The following is a 21,227-nucleotide window of genomic DNA, read 5'->3' on the forward strand; positions in this document are numbered from 1 at the left end:
TGAAATATGTTAAATTTGATTGTTTTTATTGTGATTGTCATTGTTTTTATAAGATCTGACATATAGTGCGAGACTAGTTTTAAAATACCCATGGCTGTTAAAGCAGTGTTTTGCAGCCTGGTGTGGGTATTCTTCTCAATCCTTTATCCGTTTGAAAATGCTTGCCGGAAAGAAACCCTTTTGAAAGCAGAAAGACAGAGTAATCTCACAGTTTCTCGGTTGTGCGTCTGGGCTGAATTGGGGAAAGTGTTTGATCAAATTCCTGTAGGACAAAACATTTCATTAGAACAGCAGTATGGGAACTTCACATTTGGCATAAAACAACAGAACTCAGCAGACAGTATGCCATGGCTTTTATTTTGAACTGAGAATCTGCTTCAGAAAAACGATGAGTAGTGCAATAGTATTATTTTAGTTTGAATTTTTTAAACTGATTAATGGGAAGAGGGATGCACAAGGTGCATTCCATAAGTAATGAGACCAATTTTTTCCAGACACGACTATACACCGCAGCGCCCTCTAACCTGCTGGGCTGGGTGGAGGGGGGTGTTAGCTTCATAACGCACCCATTCTCAGTTGTCTCCGAGCTGCTGGAAAGTCAGGACATGCATTCTGTGAATCCCGTTTTGAGCTTAATGTAACACGGCGCGATGGATCGTTCGATGGACCAACATTACGCTATCAAATTTTGCGTTAAACTTGGGAAGTCCGCCACCGAAACTTTTCTATTAATTCAGCAGGCCTTTGAGAGTGATAGCTTATCCAAATCACAAGTTCACAGATGGCACAAGTCATTCAAGGAGGGCCAAGAGGATGTCACTGACGAACCCCTTAGTGGACTTCGATCAACTTCCCGAATCGACAAAAATGTGATGCGTCCAGGATCAAAACCATGCTCATTGTCTTCTTTGATGTCAGAGGCATTGTCCACCACGAATTCCTGCCTACTGAGACCACTGTGAACGCAGATTTTTACTTGGAAGTGCTTGAAAGGCTGAAAAAAGGAAGGTCGCGCACTGCCAAAGTGACATCAAGGACTCGTGGAAACTTCATCATGATAACCCGCCAAGCCACAGCGCCTTCGTTGTCAACGATTTCCTGGCCAGGACCCATACCCCACGAGTTCCCCAGCCTCCCTACAGTCCTGACCTGGCTTCCCCCAGACTTTTTTTTGTTTCCTCGCTTAAAAGGAGCCCTGAAGGGGAAACATTGGGACACGATTGAAAACATCCAGGCTTATGTTACATCGGCTCTAAAGGACCTCTCGGAGAAGGTCTTCCAGGATACCTTCCAGGCCTAGAAACACCGCCTCCATAAATGTATTAACGCAGGAGGGTGCTATTTTGAAGATTTTTAACTAATTGTATGAATATGTTCAATAAATGGTTTTTTATGAATTTGGTCTCATTACTTATGGAACGCACCCTGTAGGTATCACAAGTTAACAAAGGCATCAGCCATAACTCATTCCAGGGATAATTTCCCTTACTGCACTACTGTATGAGGCCAAGAGTTAATTGAGATAAAACACAACATGCAAAAATGGTGAGTCTGAGAAAGTCACTTTTTTTTCAAAATACCAAATTTATCAACCAACTAACTAGGCAGGGGTTCTCTAACTGTGCGCCTCCAACCTTTGTCAGGGTCACCGCTCCACTGCGCCCTAACAAAGGTTATGAAAATATCCTTTATTGAACAGCTCGGGGGAGCCGGCAGATCTCACGGATAAGCATTGAATGGGAAAAAGGGGTGCCACGAGTGGAAAAAGTTTAAGAACCCCCGAACTAGGTTATGGGTTCACAAACTTTTTCCACCTGCAACTTTCCTTTCCCTAATTAATGCTTATCTGCAGCTCCTCAGAACAATTTAACAAAGGGTCTCTTTTAAAAACCTTTATCAGGGCGGCAGCTCTGCGGTGCCCCTGACAAGGGTTGGCAGTGAACAATACAGACTGATGTCATTCTTTGCATTCAAAGAGCTATTGGCCCTATTTCACAGTTACATTTCACCTTTTCCTAGTTTTCGAGATTAATCTATATGCAAGCTAGTAGTTCTAGCTAAGTCGCCTATGTATAAGGTGGTATTTCTAGGAGATCTAATTCTCAATCTATTACTTCCTAAGCCTTTCTGCAATAGGTTTTTGTATTGTATAAATATTCATTAGGTGCCTTAATCAAAGCTTTACGAGACCACCTAACAACAGGATTGGCATTTTGTTCGTAGAACTAAGGCGCATAAGAAATTCAGTCCTAGGAGCTCTACCCATAATGATCAACAGCTGACAAAAAAAAAAAATTACAAAGAAGTATGCAAAAGATATTGTTCATTAAGGAGGAGAAGAGGTTATGCTTCCAGATGAAATGCTTGAAAGCAATTTTGAAAATGATAGGAAGCAAATCCCACATTTTTTCTCTCTTCTCTCAAATTAATAGCACAAACCCAGTCACAGTGAAACTGCAAGAGGAAGCATGCAAATGAAGTTTTCTCTCTTAGGCATTCATCCTCTCAATGGAGGTAGAAAATAAATTTAATTTTTTTAAATGTTTCTTTTTTGGGGATCAGAAGTCAATAATAACAATAGGTAAGGACGTGGGTTCGATTCCCCGCAGGGGCAGTTGAATTTTCTCTCTTTCCAAAATATATCTTCGCAACAGCCAGTAGTTAAAACCTTCGTAGATTCAACTCTTTTGCAATTTTGTCTTATGAGACTATTTTGTGGAACCAATTAATCCCGTAAAGTAAGGGGCATTTGCACTTGCATATACCACAGGCTGTGTTCAAGAATTGTCATAAACAGAGAGATTTATTAGAAAAATACTTAAATGACAGAGAGAAACACCTAATAGCATTGTTCTGTAACAAGCTCTTGGCTGACTGGTAATGTTCTGTGGTAAAAATTCCCATAATAATGTTTTATGAATTTTTCATAAAATTCTTTCAGATTGTTCTGCTGCAGCACTTATTGTTCTACAATGTATGTTGCAGATTTTGTCATTTTCTTTTTTTATGGGGAAGGGGTGCTTCTTAGTATTTTATAAAACTTATCTTCACATTTGATAATGTTTTAATGTTTTCTGCACTTTTCATAAAATTCTTCCAGATTGTTTTGGAATGTTCTATGATAAAATAAAATTTATTAAAAAAAATGCTTATCCCCTTTTTTTTATAGACAGCCCATATCATCCTCGTGTTGTCAATACACACAAAATGAGAGTTATTGGAGGTATGGAGAACTTGATGGATGAACATAATCGTATTCCGATAGCAGTTGGAGAAGAGAAAAGAATTCCTTTTGATGTTTCTGAAGCTGGACCAGGTAACCTATTATACTAATTTTCTTTTGTGGGGCACATAATACAAAAATTTCAGAAACAGTTCTTAGTGGAAATGAAATATTGATGGTGCATTGAGGAAAAAAATGTCAAGACTGACAAAAGTCATAAAGAGGAACTGAATCACAGTAAAGCTGGAAATATTTTTGTTACTAAAGTAATAAATTCTGGTAAATTTATATGGTAAATACAGATGTTTTTTTTTCTCTTTCTTTTAAATGGTGTATATAGTATTTGATGCAATGTATAAACATGAAACAAATGAAAATGTAAACACCATAGCAATTTTTTTATTCAGAAATTATACTAAAACAATCTACCTTGACATTAGAAAGGCCCCTCACCAGACATGAATGTCTGCTCACCAGTGACATCAGCGAGTTGGCCACAAAGAAGTCTGGACATGTTTTTTAAGGAGCTATATTAAACACACAGTTTGCCCCTATCAATTTCTAATAAGTGTTATCCAAACAGTGAATCACAATAGGCTGTGGTGATCACTGATATAGATACACTTCAGGGTGTTCAACAAGAACTGAATTAACATATTCATATCTGATGGATAACTAAGGATTGTGCTCACAGAACATCTATAATATGCTTTAAACATCTTTTTGGCAGGGGTGTCTTAAGATGCTGAAATTTTCCATGTCATTTCTGGGCGAGAGCATCTCTAGACGTTGAAATTCTCCATGTCATTTCTGGGCGAGAGAGTTTGTAGATGCTCATGAGTGTGTGTGTGAAAGCCAGTTCCTTCCCCCCAAAACCCTTTGTGTTCTGAGTGACAAGCTGTAACTCCCCTTCTCATTCAGGTGTCCCTTTGGGGTTACTTCACAAGAGCAGAAAATTATACTTGAGGAAAGAGTGTGTATTTTATTGTGTCCTTTCAACAAGACCGTGCTTATATTCAAGTACCACAGACTATAGGCTATAGACATTCCTAAGCCATAAATACAATGAAATGGCTTCGGTAAAAAGAATATAATGGCTTCTGTAGAATGCTGCATACATCAGCATCATTCACGAGATGCCCAGTTTTGTTAATTAACTTACAACAATTGTAAGTTGTTTATTCATTCTAAAAATGGCGGGGAAAAGGGTTTTGTACTTGCCTGTTTAGAGTTCATTTTTTCCAGACGCATAGGAACTTCTGGCTGTTTCCAAGAAACACAAGGATGAAACACAAATTACACACGCACAATTCCCTTCAAGGGGAAATAATTATTTTGAGTAGCTGCAGCCTTCCTTTTGCCGGGCTTCTTCATTGTTTTCTAGTTTTCGTTTTTGTCAATCAGATATGATCGAGAGAATCGTTTTTTATTGTTATGATCTAACGGCAATAATATACAAGTATGTTAAAGACAACTAAATTATGTGGGGGGGGGGCAGAAATATCTAAATTCGGCGAATAATAGGATCATTGAAGTGCCCCTAAAATTTTTTTATCCGACACCAAAGTCAAGACTATTTATGCATTGTAAAATTTTAAATTTTGTGGCTCCATCTTCATGCATATACTGTATATATAAATATATTCACGCAAAGAACAATATAAGAAATTCCGAAAGTAAGAAAAATATGTACAAAGAAAAAGTACAATGGTGCCCCAAGTTTTGACTTTACATATAGTTTCATTGATTCTCCCTCCATTTTGCTCCAGAAAATTGACATTACAGTTCTTTGTAGGATATCAGTTCTGTATCAGCTGACTGTTTTATACCTCCTTCTACTCCGCCGATTGTATTTGAGAAACGGGGGAAGAATCACAGCGTTTGAATTAGCAAAATTCGCATAATTGTTAAGAATATAATGTACAATAACAATGATGTACAAATAAAATAATTGTACAAATAAAATAATTGTACAAATGCCACCTTCTTGATGGTTGCCACAATGTGAATAGATAAATAACGTATCGCTAGAATTACACTATAAAAGTTTGATAAAAGCTTCTTTTGCAAAACTTTAAAAAAAAAAACAATAACACATAGGTTACATTCACTCAAACGTAACCATTGCTTTTATTGGTTGTATTTTTAAAGTTTTATTAAAGAACTTTTATCAAACTTTGACAGAGTAGAAATAGTAGACCCGACCTAATTTATGTGGCAGCAAATGCGATAATTTTTATTAACCAAAAACCAAACCTTTGAATCCCGAACGAAAAGCAATCGTAATGCAAGTGCAACCAGTGAGAACTCATTTCTACATACCAATGTGTAATTTTAATAATAATTATTTTTTTATGAGTTATTTTTATTACTTATTCTCATTTACTAATTTTGTTTAAATTGCTCATATGTTTATGAGATGGAAATCCATTAAAGTTTCTGGGATCGGATCACTTTGATTCTATATTTTTGGGATTGAGAGAAAAACCCAGGAAACGTCAAACCTTAGTTATGAAAGTGCTGGATCTCAAAAAATTAAAAAAATATCATTAAATCAACATCAGAAAAGTTCAGGTGAACTCATTTTAAGTCAAAGGCATATACAGAATTTTTGTCAAGGAGGTGCGTATTCATCAATTTTTTTTCTTCCGAGGAGAGGGTTAATTTCTACAGAAAAGAAAAAAAATGCCTCAGAACAGAGGGAGGGGTTTAACCCCCCCCCCTTCGCATGCCAGTGCCCTGGTACACCATTCCACATCAAAACATTGTACATCAAAACGTTCTGTGAATTCATATTTCAACAAACAACTAACTTCTTTGATGGTGCAGAAAGGCGTATTTACAGGGGGCCGTATAAAATTAATACGTGTCCCCAGAGGGACTTGGACAGTGAGTGACAAAGAGTAACCTATTTAGTTTGCAAGCATGTGAGTGACCATAAGAGTGACTTTAGTGAGCAACCAGGTCAGTGAGTAACCAAAAAAGAAAGACCTAGAGAGTTTGTGAGCATGCGAGTAACCAAAGGGGGGGAGTGACCAAGAGAATTTGCGAGCATGCGAGTAATCAAAGGGGGGGAGGGACCTAGTGTGTGAAGAAATAGGTTGGTGAGTGGCCAAAAGAGCAAATAATGAAGTATGCAGGCATGTGTGAGTGACAATCTGATTTATTTTAATTTTCTCAATTGGCAGTGGGGCCCCTGTGAAGTGCACATGTTGAGAACCGCTTACCTAGGGAGTGTTTGAGCATGGGAGTGATTAAAAAAGTGAGGGAACTGGTTAGTGAGTTACCAAAAGAGAGACCTAAAGAGTGAGGAATGATGTTGCTGAGCAAAAAAAAGAACGATTTAGAGCAGTGGTTTTCAACCTTTAGAATCTCGCCCGGTTTATTCTGTTTTTTGAATGGAAGGTCCGGAAATGAACACGACCAATGGAAAATTTATGGAAAAAAATAAAATGATAAATTACTCATAGCCCGGTTTCACTGATGACAGTGGCCGGTACCGGATCACGGTCCGGCAGTTGAGAAGCACTGATGCGAGTGACGAAAACAGGGTGCAAGCAAGTGAATTATAAAATGAGTGCCCTTGAGAGCAAAGAGCCAAGGCAGTAAGTGACCAAATAAATGACCAAGAAAGTCTGCAAGCATGTGAGTGACCATAAGAGGAATTTAGAGGCAGAGACATATTTACTAGGAGCAGGGGGCATGGATTAGCAGGCTGCAGCCTAATGTAGCGAATTTGAAGAATGTGAAATCAAGAAAATTAGACAAGAAAGGGCAGCAAAATTTACGCCACAGGTGACCAAACCATAAATCAGACTCAGATAGCACAAGCGTTCAATCAGTGGCAAAGCTTTCAATTCATGGCCAGTCTGTAACTGGGGGCTTGCCAATGATTCTAGCAATTGACACCGCCTATACTTCATAATGGCTTCCTCGTTGAAAACAAATTGAGACAAAAATTAATTTTGCTTTTCTGCCTCCATATACAATGTTGACTTGACGAAGAATGAAAGGATGAAGGGAATTGTACTATTTTCATGTAGTTTCTTGTGTCGGTACTATAGTGATTCTTATCAGTTTTCAGAATCGATAAAGCTTCCTCACGAGCATATGTCGCTATCTCATTCTCTCACTTCAGAAAGAAATACCCGGCATGCACCTGTTCTGATGGGTGCAGCTCTGTCTAGGTCCTACTGAACAAATTGAGGGGAATGGCCACTGAGCAAAGGAAAAAAAAAACAACTTTTGATGTTCCGTCAAGTCTTTGTTGTTGAAAATGAGGTAAAGAATGTCAACAGTTATGAACGGCTTATTTGGATATTTTCCCATGCACACTTTTCCCTTATTCTGTTAATGGAACAAAACAATTGAAATTCTTTCAATAAACTAGCCAGTTCTGGCCAATCTTCGTTGAAAGCAATGGTTCTCACTGGGGTATTTCAAGGGAGGCCATGTAAGAAAATTTAGAAAGGGGCCATGACAGGTGGTTTGGAGGGCTGCAGAGAGCTGAGAAGAAAAACTAAGGTGTGAAGAAATAAAGCTTTTATATTTAGTTACTATACACTTACAGAATCCACAAAACTTCACCCACAAAACCAGGGCTGTCTTAGGGCATGGACCCACCCAGTCCTCACCGCCGACATTTTGCAGCAGATTCCCTAGGAGGTTCCCCACTCTTGTGAGGGGTCATACCCTGGGGTCTCATGTCCATAAATGATCCCAGGTTATAATATTTTGTATAGTACAATAAATTTTGAAAATAAGTAGGGAATATGTAGGCTGTTTATTTCCGGCTAAGTATAAGGCTACCATAGCATCACTTTGCCTAGGGGACCCATGATTTTGAGACAGTCCTGAATAGGACTCGGATTAGCAGGGAGCTCAATAAATTCTAGGCCAGTGGTCTGGCGGCCAATCTTATTTGCAAAATTTTCGTTCAGTATAAATTCACTGAAAAAATCAATTCAATACGTATAAAGGACCTTGCTTCTAGATGAGGGTTGAAGACTCTGGGTAAGACAGGGGAGCCACGAGAAAAAAATATGCTTCAAAGGGGACCACAGGCAAAAAAAGGTTAAGAAACACTGGTGTAAAGGATGGTGGGTGAAAAATTATCAAATGACACCATCAAAGAACGGGAAGATAGGAAATAATTGTTTCTTGTATTCACTGACAATATAAGCCAAAATAAATAGATGGAACCAATAGGAAAAAACTACCTCTTTTTTTACGGGCAGTCAAAATAACAGATTGAACTGAGGGAAAAAGGTGAATCATAGTTTGATTTTGTCTATGCTACTCAGGAAAGAAAGAGAGACACACAAGGCTATGAAATATAACACTCAAGACAGATGCGGACCCAGGACGATGTGAGGATAGGGGCAAAAGTTTGTTTCACCGTCCCATATTGATATTTTACGGGACAGACAATTATTCACATTTTATTTGGCTCTTGTTAGGGGGTGGTTGTTTCCATCGCCTCCTCGATTCCCACCTGAGCGAAGACATGCATCTTCAGCGGCTAATAAAGTCAAGGCAGATATCTTCAGCTTCAAATGGAATGGAGTCGGATGTCTTCAGCTGCAAATGAAGCTGATGCAGATACAGTAGTGCATCTTGATAACGGTCATCCATGGGACCAAAAATTTTGTCCGTTAATGGGAATCAGAGCTGCAACTAGAATATTAGTCAGCAGGGGCAAGCAAGCATTTTGGTGCCCCCTTGTAATGTTGAAAGATGGGTAAAAGTGTGAAATTTGCACCCCCTTCTGGTTCAGCGCCAGAGGCAGCCGACCCGCCTGCTCCCCCTAGTTGCGGCCCTGACGGGAAGTGTCGATTTATGGGAGGTGCGATACACAGTGGAACCTCATTTATACAACTTTCACATTTGTTTGACATTTGACTTCAGTCGCAATTGGTTTCTATACTAAATTTTAATGTTAAAATGCCCTATATATATTACAAATTAATTTCTACCTTTTTTATGCAGTAAAAGTGAACACCTGTTCAGTGGTTCTGCATAATCATCAGTTGTCTCGATAAAGACAAGTTGATTAAATTCAACTACATTCATCACATTAGCATGTGATTATGCATAATTCCCAAATAATAGCAGAAAGTTTCATAAATATGAAAAAATTTATAACCTTTCTTCTCTTCATTAAAGCAATTAATTATTTTCACACGTAGATGATATGTGCACTACACATATTTTGCAATAAAAATTTAATCAGCAATTCAGTCAAGTTAAAATAAGTGTGAAGAAGATAAAAACATCTATAAAACCTTTATCAGTCTTGTAGTGTTGGCTTTTTTCACGCCTATCAACATGTGCAAACATCGCCATTTGGAATCTTCATCCTGGACCAGAGTTATGTTCAGTTAATCAAATAATTAATTGAAAGATTATCATCATATTTGCCAATATGAACTTGGAGTCATACATAATCATTGTTGAGTATTATAAATTGAGGCATCTTTTACACCAACGTATGTGTTATTTTGCAAACGACTATCAAGCTTTGACATTTCTAGTTTCTTGATCAGATACCCATTTTAGTTTAATGCTCCCCATGTATGTACAGTTTGTCATTATTTGGTCCTTTTTTTATCACGTTTTTTTTTTGTTTTTTCCTTCTTTTTCCCCGCAATGTAAATTCAACCAACCTTTTGTGTATGTAAATTAATAAATAAATCTCCAGCTGCGAATAGATATCGGTCCAGTGCGAATCCAGCTTTTTTGTGTAGGTGCATTGTATAATCCCGTATTTTACAGGACAGACAAAGTTTCCCAATATTATTTGTCTCCCCCCTCTGGACCCACACTTGCCCTGGGAAGCGATTGCAGAGCTCACAGTTTACGTAATAATTGAGTGACCACTTTGTTTATGAGAGAAACAGCATTTTTATTTCCCTCACTTTTATCAAAATTTAAGAATGGAAAATGTTTATTTTACCCAACTGTTTTTTTACAAAACATGTTACAGATATGTACAAGCAGTAACGTGAGCAGGATTATTTCAGGAGGGGGCATCTTTTCTTCCCTCCAAGTGAGGGTTCGTTTTTACTGCAAAAAAAATATGTAAACTGGAGTGTCTGAAACTCCAAGAATTTTTATCATGAAATTTTTATCTGAAAGGGAAATGAAAAGTCAATAAATGAACAGAATTCTGAGTGCAAGTTCTTTTTAACCAATTTTTGGAGTCAACGAGGAGACTTTCGTTCTTACCGCCTTTGAATGTGCTGTATTGCAAATACCATAGGGGAAACAAAACGTTTCGTACCAAAGAGGAAAAAAGTGTTACTGACTGGGCGGTACTGAAATGTCAATCTTTATTGGGTCAATCTTTGTAGGGGGGTAGGCAACATGCTTTACTTGAGAAGCCTGCCAATTTTGGAACAATTTTGTGTTTTTGACGTGCCATTTTGAGAACGATTCGACAGAAAACTCATGCCCGGTGGATGGTTAAAGAAATGTACAGGGTATTCACAGAGTAGCGGATCAACCATGAATCACCTAAGCCAGGGTTCTCGAACGTTTTCCATCCCGGCACCCCCCCTCTCTCTAATCAATGCTTATCTGTGGCTCCCCAAAGCAGTTTATGAAAGAGTCACTTCGAAAAACCTTTGCCAGGGTCAGGGTTGCAATTAGATACTTGGTCACCTGGAGCAAGCGCACATTTTGATGCCCCCTTGTAATGTTGAAGAAAAGGTTTCAAAATGAAATTTGCACCCCCCTCAGGTCCAGTGTGTATACATTCTACTTAACTTTTATTTGTTTAAACTTCCGTGCATTTTTATAAAAACTTCTTTTCTACACATGGTCAAGATTTAAAACAGTACTGTGCTTGTTTGATCTTGCACTAATTTTCAGCTTAAAAGAATTTCCTACACTAAACAACGAGCCCTTTTCTAACACTTTAACAGGTGAGGTTTTTGGCCCATCATCTTTCTATATGAACCACCAGTAAAGAGAAAAAATGTTCACCCATGGGCTATGACCTATTGTTTTTTTGGCAATGACTCCCACCACACTGTTGGATTTCCTTTCTTCAAAGTGGCCTACCAGTTTGAATTTCTTATAAAATGGTCTGCTAAATGATGGTATATAATAATTAGTTTTCATACTAAATTTTTCAAAATATGTTTTATGAAACAAAAATTAATGTAGATGCTGCACTACAATGTTTGCTCAGCAAGCTACCAAAATAATGTTTTCAGAAATGTAAGCACAGCTGAATCAGGAAATGCTGTAAGTTAAAACTCCACAACATTATACTGTGCTTATGAATATTCTTCAAGTTGTATGCTGAAATTTCAGTAGGTACCTAATTTATATTATAACATGGGAGTTTATAAAAGCTCTATATAAAATTTAATCTTCTCTATTTGTGGTCTCCCAAAACAGTTTTAACCACTTAACTGCCATCTTAAATGATCCATCTGCTCAAATTGAACAAATCCCAGGTGCTAGGTTGACATGGCAACTAAAAGATTTGCATTGGTGCCTAAAATTTTCTTTGTGTAGTTACTAAATTGCAGGCTAAGAGCAGCACAAAATGTTTGGAATTTATAGCAGCATATATACCAACATGAAAGAGAGTTGCTATGCCTTGAAAAAGTCAAAAGAAACATTATTTTGATTTTTTTTTTGTTTGATTAAAAGTTTTTTGGTACCTAAAAATTTTTCTGTCACTGACTTTTTTTGTGATTTGTCCAGCTCTGCTATTATTTATCATAATTATAAAAAATATATATGACAACTCGCCTTTTTTCAGCATTTGACAGGGCTTTGAAAATTGTCTGCAGGCTGAAGCAACAATCATATCTTCTACCTCAAAGCAGACTGATCCAACATGATAAAATTAGCGTTTCAAAGTTTTCAAAATTCTCAAGTAAAACATTCCATTCCAACAATCTCAAAAGAATTCAAACAATGGGGATGACTGCCATTTTTGTTGTTCACAAGCATTCGCTCATTGTAGATTGTCTACGGATCCTGTCCCGAATATGGCGGTTCAGATTTTTAGCCACCAAAGCCAGTTTTTCAGCTAGGGTTCATGTGCGGAGAATACTGATTTTGAAATGCCTTTTAAGCTAAGATTATCATTTATATATAAACCCTGTCTATATATATAAATGATAATATAGTCTGTGAATACTGCTGTTAGATGCATACTAAAAACTCATGTAAATAGCTTGTATGTATATCCATATAAATGCTGAAAGTATCTATTATGTTTGTGCTCCACCTTTTATGATAACAAACTCATAAAAACAAACTCAAAAGTTATTGAGTCACATTCACGCTAGATCATTGATACTGTGAAGCATGATAAATAATACAAAATTATTATTCTTGTTCATGAGCTTTTCAGTTTTTTATTTCATTTTTTCATTTTTAGGAAAGCCAAAAGCAGAGATACAAGCCCCATCTGGATCAATACTTTGTAAATTTGAGCAAACTGGCAGTCACCGCTACCATTTATCTTTTATTCCAAAAGAAGCTGGTAAATTTGTTTTATATCATTTGAATTATGATTCACAATAGAAAAGAAATTTTCTTCGATGCTGATATTTGGAAAATTATGCCTGAATATGCAGAAATTTACTTCTTCAGAATAAAAATCTTTTGCCCATAGTGCAGAGTTGCTAATTGGATTTACAATGTTAAAAAATTGATTATAATTTTTAAGCATTTTCTGTTTTCAATTAATTTTGTTAAACTTATAACTACAGTATAATCTTGATGACTCGACACGTGAATAACTCAACTACCCGGATAACTCAACATCTATTATTCTCTTGGTTGGCCTAATACTAATTTCAATGAAGGGGAAACTAACTTGACACATGTTTGGCTTAACTCGACTACGATTTTTGTCCCTTTAACACAACTGATTTTTACAATTGCTCGTGTGTTACCACTCGAAGAATTTTTTGACGTTGTCCATGAGTACTTCGATAATTCTTTGTTTCTTTGTTCCATATGATGGGTCCCTTTTATGGCTGTGGGTGAAGAATGAATGTTTGAAGTTGGCCTGTTATTTTAGTGGCATTTCCAGGACAGGTATTTCATTCCTTTCATGGTCAAAAGAAATGTGGATGATACCTAAAGTGTGGGGTGATGCCTATTGGATGTTGACAATTTCAACAGCCAATATGGTTACAAATCTTATCTATTGTGAGTTTTGATATTGTCTGTTGTGGAGGATGTTTTTGGCAGAACTCTGTTTTATGATTTCTTGGAAAAGGAGTAAAAGAAAAAGAGCTAAAGCCTGGTTAGATGCTGAATATGTCATTTGGTTGTCATTGTGAGTATCAATGGCCATGAATGCAATGGCTCCATGAGAACTTCATACTTTAAAAGTTGAAATTTTCAAAAAACAAGAATCGGGAAAAACTCAGAGTGAACTCGCCGAAGAATATGGAGTTGTATCAAACACCATTTCAACATTTGCTAAAAATTAGGGACATTTTTTTCAGCATTTGAATCTTCTTATAAACCAAGTAGAAAATGCATAAGAAATCAGAATTCAGTGATGTAGAGGAAGCAACTCTTTTGTGGTTCAAACCCCTTGATCTCACTCAATCCCATTATCAGGGTCAATAATTCAAGAAAGCAAAAGATTTTGCAAAAAGTCTCAATCGAAGAAATTAAGAATTATTAGGGCCGCGACTAGATAGTTTGTCACCTTGGGCAAACCAGCATTTTGGCGCTCCTTGCCATGTAGAAGATGCAGTTAAAGAGTGAATTCGATGCACCTTCTGGTCCAGTGCCCAGGGCACCAGACCCACCTGCTCCCCCCTAGTTGCAGCCCTGGGAATTATCCTAAGTATGAAAACTTTTTACAGAAAATTACGGACAAAAAATTTGTGAATTTGTGGATGTTAGAATGGACACAAAAATTTGTTTTAGATGCAGTTGAAATGATTGATTTTGCATGGAACTCAGGCACGAGTGCCACAATTCAAAACTACTTCCGTCATGTTTGTATTTGTTCTGATTCTGTGGAAAACAATTATTTCTAAGAAGATTCCCCCCAGATGAAGTGTGGAGAAAGCATAAATATTACTATGGGTGATTTTATCTGAGTTTGAAATAACTGTCTATTTGAATTTTTATCATATTTTTCTACAAAACAAGAATTTTTTGTTGTTGCTGGGGCTATTCTCAGAATTTTTACTTAAATCTTCCATACTGACCAACACTCTACAGATCTTATCTACTGTATAGGGTAATTTGTGTTGGGTGGATAGAATTCCTAGAATCTCTGCATTTGTATTTTTGTTAGCTACATCAGCTTTTGCTATTCCACTTTGTGACAATTCTATCTTTGTGTGACAAAAGTATTCAATATTGTAGACGTTGTGAGAGTAAGACAGGTCTTGACAAATCAAAAAGAAATTGAGCACCAGCTAAGTTTTTAAAGGAGCCAAAAGAAACACACGCACGCACGCACGCACGCATATATATATATATTATATATTATATATATATATGTCCTCAGACACCAATTTAGTCATCACACATGGAAAATTTCAGGCACAGATGCCAATTTTTTATTTATCATGTTAACCTGATCCCTGAAATTTGCCAATCTCTGGAATATTTTCATGAGCTGAAAATGAGTGGTAAAATATCTGTTTCTCCGGAATGTTTTTATCTCAGAATTTATGTATTCTGATATAATCTTTATGCATAAAATAACATGTCCCGACAAACTGATTGATTCATCATCACTGAGCCAAAACTGCTGAAGCTATAAATATCAAATTTGGTCAAAAGTTTTGTTTCAAGATGTAAAAACTCACCAAGAAAGGGTTTTACGAAATTCAATTTCTAAAGGTGTCAAAAGGGGATTCAAAGGTAACATATAGAGAACCCCCCCCCCCCCCCCAGCTGAACCCGCTGAAGCTACATTATGAAGTAACATTCATAATATTTGGTCACAAGTTTCATTTCATGACATACAAACTAATGAAGAAGGAGTTGAAATTTGACCCCTAAGGGGGTCATAAGGGAGTTCAAATGTAGCATAGAAATCATGTGAGCCAAAACCGCTGAAACTCATGAAATTTGGTCAAAAGTTTTGTTTGATGATGTAAAGTCTACTACTACTAAACCAGACATGCACCTCATCCATATTCCTCTACAAAACTTCTAACGAGTCGGAATGTGTGTGTACCATAGTGAACCTTCCGTGAAGTTTGTTTCTGTGTGATGCTTGTTATGTGTAGTGCTGCCATCTGCAATCAATTTTTTAAACTATGAGTTTTTCCTCAACTCATAGTGCATGGAGTGTAAGGAATGAATAATTATACCATTGTAGGCCTGTTGCTGATGATGTAAAGACTAAGCAACAATGGGTTTTTTGAAATTCGACCCCTAAGCAGGTCATAAGGGGGTTGAAAAGTAACATTCATGAAATTTGGTCAGCAGTTTTATTTTATGATATCGACATTTTATTCTCATAGACTAACTGATAACAGGTTTTTCAAAATTCGGCCCTTAAGGGGATCAAAACTCCCTTCTGATCCCCTTAAGAGCTGTCAGTGGGAAGGGGGAGTCATATGGAGAAATTGCCCTGAGCCGAAACCACTGAAACTTCTGAAATTTAGTCAGAAGTTTTGCCTCATGACATAAAGACTAAAAAGGGGTTTTTTGAAATTCGAACCCTAAGCAGTTCATAAGGGGGTTCAAAAGTAACATTCAAATTTGGTCAGCAGTTTTATTTTGTGACATCGATATTTTATTTTCATCAACTAATAACAAGTTTTTTGAAATTCGGCCCTTAAGGGGATCAAAACTCTCTTTTGATCCCCTTAAGAGTCGTGAGTGGAAAGTGGGAGTCATATGGAGAAATCACGCTGAGCCAAAACCACTGAAGCTGTATTCATGAAAGATGGTCAGAAATTATGTTTCATGAGGTAAAGACTAATTAAGAACAGTTTTTTTTTTCAAAATTCAACCCCTAAAGACCCGTTTACATAGTCAATAAAATATTCCAGGAAGTTACCAGTAAGAGGGATTTTTGCTACAACCCGTTTACATGACATTTAGTTTATGCCGATATTCCCCCTTTCTTTCCGGAAGTTGTCACTGGTCACGGGGTTTGAATGGCTGACGAAGGAGATAGCAGTAGTTTTCATGGCAGAAAGGATTATGGGAGAGGAATGTCGTAGTTAACCACCATTATTTCAGATCTCCGTCCCTCCTTTTTTCCCACATGAGGGAAAAATGTTGTCATGCAGGTAATAATCACCAAAGCAACCCCCAATCTTGCACATGTAAATGTGACTTAAGCAAAGCCGTAGCGAGAGGGGGGACTTGGGGGTCTGATCCCCCCTCAAAATGTGAGAAAATGACTGAAAAATGGGAGAAGATGACCAAATCTATCGTTCCACCGCTTTGTCCCCCCCATAAATATGAGTGGTCCCCCTCAGAACAAATTTCTGGCTATGGGCCTTGGTTAAGGGGACGACCATAAAGTGGTTTCAAAGGTAAAACATGGAGAACTCACGCCGAGCCGAAACTGCTAAATTTCATGAAATTTGGTCAAAAGTTTTATTTAATGACCTAAAGACAAACTAAAGAGGGGTTTTTTAAAATTCGACCCCTGAGGTTATAAGGGTGTTCAAAGGCAATAGAGAAATCATGCTGAGCCAAAACCCCTGAAGCTATAAGTTTGAAATTTGGTCTATATTTTTGTATTGTAATGTAGAGACTTACTGAGAAGGGATTTTTCAAAATTCTCTCCAAGGAGAGGGTGGGGTTCAAAGGTTATGTGGAGCAATCATCACTAAACCAAAATCACTGAAGCTACAAATATGAAATTTAGTCAGTACTATATTTTATAATATATTTACCTAGTGAGATCGGATTTCTGAAAATTCATCCCCCAAGGGGGGTCATGAGGGATTCAAATATTATATGGAGGAATCATCACTGGGTGATTTTCAGATTACCAAATCCACGTGAGCGAAGTCACAGGTAACAGTTAGTTTTATATATATAGATAACATGTCCAGACTGATTCATCATCGCTGAGCTGAAACTGCTGAAGCTATAAATATCAAATTTGATCAGTAGTTTTTTTAATGACATAAAGACTCGCTAAGAAGGTTTTTTTTGTTTGAAATTTGACCCCTAAGAGGATCACAAGGGGGTTCAAAGGTATCAAATAAATCACGCCAAACTGGAACAACTGAATCTACAGTCATGAAATTTGGTCAGACGTTTTGTTTCATGATGCTAAAACCAACTGTGCAAAAAGTTTTTTTTTCTTTTTTTTAAATTTGACCCCTAAGAAGATTATAAGGAGGATTCAAAGGTAGCATAGAGAAATCATGTTGAGCCGAAACTGCTGAAACTATGTTCATGAAATTTGGTTAAAAGTTTTATTCCATGATGTGAAGACTAACTAGGAAGCGTTTTTTCAAATTCAACCCTTAACAAGGTCATAAGGGGGGTTCAAATTACAATGTTGATACCCATCAAGAGAGGATTTCTGAAAGTTCACCCCCCCCAAGGGGGTCATGAGATGTTCAAATGTTATAGGGGCGAATCATCACCAAGTAATTTTCAGATTACCAAATCCATGTGAGCGAAGCCACGGGTAACAGCTAGTTATTGATATTACAGAAACATGTGAAAAATATCTTTGTTATGCATGGTGCAATTATACAGGGTATTTGTAAACTGTTTAAAAAAATGGAAGGAGTGATAGTACCCATTAACATGGACAATATATATATATATATATGATGGAACTTGTAAATATTATTAGTCTTGATGGGGTACTATTACCCTTCAATTTTTTTCTAAATAGTTTATGAACAATCTATATACATAATTTTTCATTTTATTACACTGCTGGCTGTCTTCTGATATATTCTAATATTCACTGTAGTATTTGTACTTGTAGTGCTAATTGTGGTACTTGTAATACTTATAATACTGTTGTATTTGTAGGAGAACACTTGATTAATGTGTACTTTGCTGATCTACCTCTTCCAATGACACCATTGTTAGCCTATGCTGAAGATATACCACCAGTTCCAGATCATACTAGAGTTGTTTTAAGAGGACATGGGCTGACTGGAGCCAAAGTTAATGAGGAAGCAGACTTTATTATTGATGGATCAGAAGCTGGACCAGGTAATTGAATTAACCTATACAAGTAAGATCTTTGATAAGGTATGAACAATGTATGCCAGGTGATCCAGGAAAAGGTAGAGAAGTGAAAACAAATTTTCCTAAGTAAATTTATTATGCTACATGTGCATTTGTTAGTCTTCCAATGTGCAGGATACAGTGTTATACTCAAAGTCAAGACATATAAAAGTTATATATTTTTACATTATTTTTATATATTTACATAAAACTATTATATACAGTTTTTCTTTTTTTGGGCAGTTGATGTAACTTCTACCTATTGTTTGTATTTTATATGTTCCCATAATTTTTCAGAGAGTTTTTTTGAAAAAAAAGGTTAATAATTTGAAAGACAAAAACTGAATTAAAAATATGCCATCAAAACATACTACAATTTTTATTGATTGTGTTTATTCAATATTCTTTAACGCTATTGGAAATAATTTTTTTGTAATTCTTGTTTCACAGGTTCCCCTGAAGTTAATCTCACTGGTGTGAAAGCGGATATCCCAGTTAGTTTGATTCCACTAGGAAATAACACATATAAAGCAGTATACACACCTACTGTACCAGGTTTGTGTATTTCCCATGTGTTAATGTAGTTTAAGCACTAATTTTGTTGAGAAGAATTTCGGTTCAAAACCATTATTACAAATTACATAAATATTATGTTATAAAAAAATATTTAGAAAATGTTAGAAATTGTGTGTGTTTAGGCTTCATAAATTTTTTATAACCTAACTGAAGTACAAAAACTTTCTTTTTAAGAAAGTGTAAATTAACTTAATTACTGCATACTAATAGCAAAATACTGTATTTACAGTTTTTTTAATTGTACAATATTTTCATATCCTTTATTGTATTTTCCAATATTATGTGCTTTATATACAAATAGCCGCTCTTGGTTTAGGTTTTAAAACTTGTCTTAAATATTTTATTAAAGCATACCGCTAAATGCTTTGAATGGGTTGAACATTCTCAGAATGCACATGCATGATATGAGCAAAGGCAATTTCTTTAAGTAAAGTGTGTCTCTGGCTGTTATGTTTGGCAATTTATCGCCAAACACTAGCGTTCATTAACGATTTCACTTTTATTTCATCATGACGTCTCGCTGCTTGCGTGATAATACTACAATGTAATAATAATGATATACAATATAATAATAATGGTATACAATATAATAATAATGGTATACAATATAATAATAATAATATACAATATAATAATAATGATATACAATATAATAGTAATGATATACAATATAATAATGATATTCACATGCACTATGCTTCCTTTCCTAATGAATCTAATTTCATTATGAACCAATAACATAGGAATGGGTTAGCTCCCTATGAATTAATAAATGATAGCATGGCCCAGCTTCGCTGCACAATCACTCCGTGTGCCGATATTACTGTGAATTTGATGCAGCTGAACTGCATTTGAATTAAATCAGAAAAAAATGAAAGCATTCTCTTTAGTGAATCAATGAATGATAATTTATTGTACAGGGGTGGCCCCAGTACCCCCATCTTGCCACGTTCACTGTTTGGGAACTATTCCTTAGCCCTGTGCATCTGGCCATTGGTGGTGAAATACAATATGATGAATCATATTTAACCTGTGCAACAGTTTAAAAAAACTAAATGTAATAAAAAATTAAATTTTATGAAAATTGAAAGAAAATTAAAATTAAATATAAATTTAAGATCATCAAGAAATGAAGATGGGAGAAAAAAATCTCGGCTGGGTTTGTGAACTTTGTAAATGCAAACTTTGTTGTGTGTCCCATGCTCTAACCACTGCACCAATTGCAGATGTTAGTTTCTGATAGAATTAAATATATCTATTATTAAACGTCACCAGGAAATATGTTGACAACAACCATCAGTGCCAGAAAAATGTACACCAATCATGCGTATGCGTGTGCTGGCAATGTTCTGTAGCGTATTACAAGCTACTGTCCCGTGATTCAAGGATCGAAGTTAATTCAACAGGCATTATTATATAAGAGAACAGGCAAGTTCCCAGTCAAAACATTTATTGTTGCAACATATTTTTACCAAATTACATTTTAGAGTTCATCAATATTAAACATGTTAGTTCCAAAATCGGTATCTGCAACAATATTTCAATTCACAAAATAACTTGAAAGGTCTCGCCCAATACAACCGAAGAACATCCTCTAATTTCAGCAAGACATCATAGAATAATTCACAAGTCCGAATTCGAAAATTCGAAATTTTGCCTACATTGGCGCCTATTTTTCTAAATGACTTTTGATCTCTAAAAAAACTTGAAAAATATTGATTTTTTCATTTTCTACCTTCATTGACTGATGAGTAAGGGGAAAAAAAATCTACATTTATATTTGCGCTTCTTGCAGTTTCACAGTGATTGGGTTTGTACTAATCCTTAAAAAAAGAGGGAAAAAAGAAAGTTGAGGTTTTCATTATCATTTTTGACAATTGCTGTCAAGCTCTTCATCTGGAAGCATGTTCAGATCAACCTCTGTTCCCCACCTTTATCAAAGGGCAGAATCTTGCCCGCTTCTAGCTGTAACTTTTTTCTCTTGCTATTGGTAGTTCTCGGTAGAGCTCCTAGAAATACCTTTCGTAGCTATGAGGATATGGAATTCACGGAAGCTCATTCTGTTCTAAAGGGCCACTAAGAGCATTGACTACGGCACCTTTTGAAGAAATTAGGCACGAAAACCTATTGTGGACAGACCACTGAACCTATGAAGTAATGGCTAGGATTCAAGCTCCAAGATGTATCGCCTTTTCTTTGGGTGCCTTAGGTAGAGCTTGAGCTCCTAGAAATACTACTTTATGCATGGGTGACT

The 21,227-nt window shown here is 36.3% G+C and overlaps 1 protein-coding gene across 1 annotated transcript in view; it reads left to right on the plus strand.

Moving 5' to 3' along the window:
* jbug (filamin-type immunoglobulin domains fbug) overlaps window positions 1-21,227 on the plus strand; it is a 302,454-nt gene that overhangs the window by 246,540 nt on the left and 34,687 nt on the right. Inside the window, exons 41-44 of the mRNA XM_089246657.1 lie at window positions 3,170-3,316; window positions 12,627-12,731; window positions 18,197-18,382; window positions 18,848-18,952. Coding sequence (XP_089102783.1) covers window positions 3,170-3,316; window positions 12,627-12,731; window positions 18,197-18,382; window positions 18,848-18,952 — 543 coding nt within the window. The remainder of the gene's footprint in view (window positions 1-3,169; window positions 3,317-12,626; window positions 12,732-18,196; window positions 18,383-18,847; window positions 18,953-21,227) is intronic.

This window comes from Pholcus phalangioides, unplaced genomic scaffold, assembly GCF_987345545.1.
Source record: "Pholcus phalangioides strain wild (caught in Gottingen) unplaced genomic scaffold, Ppha-v1.0 ptg000017l_1, whole genome shotgun sequence".
Classification (NCBI taxonomy): Eukaryota; Metazoa; Arthropoda; class Arachnida; order Araneae; family Pholcidae; genus Pholcus; species Pholcus phalangioides.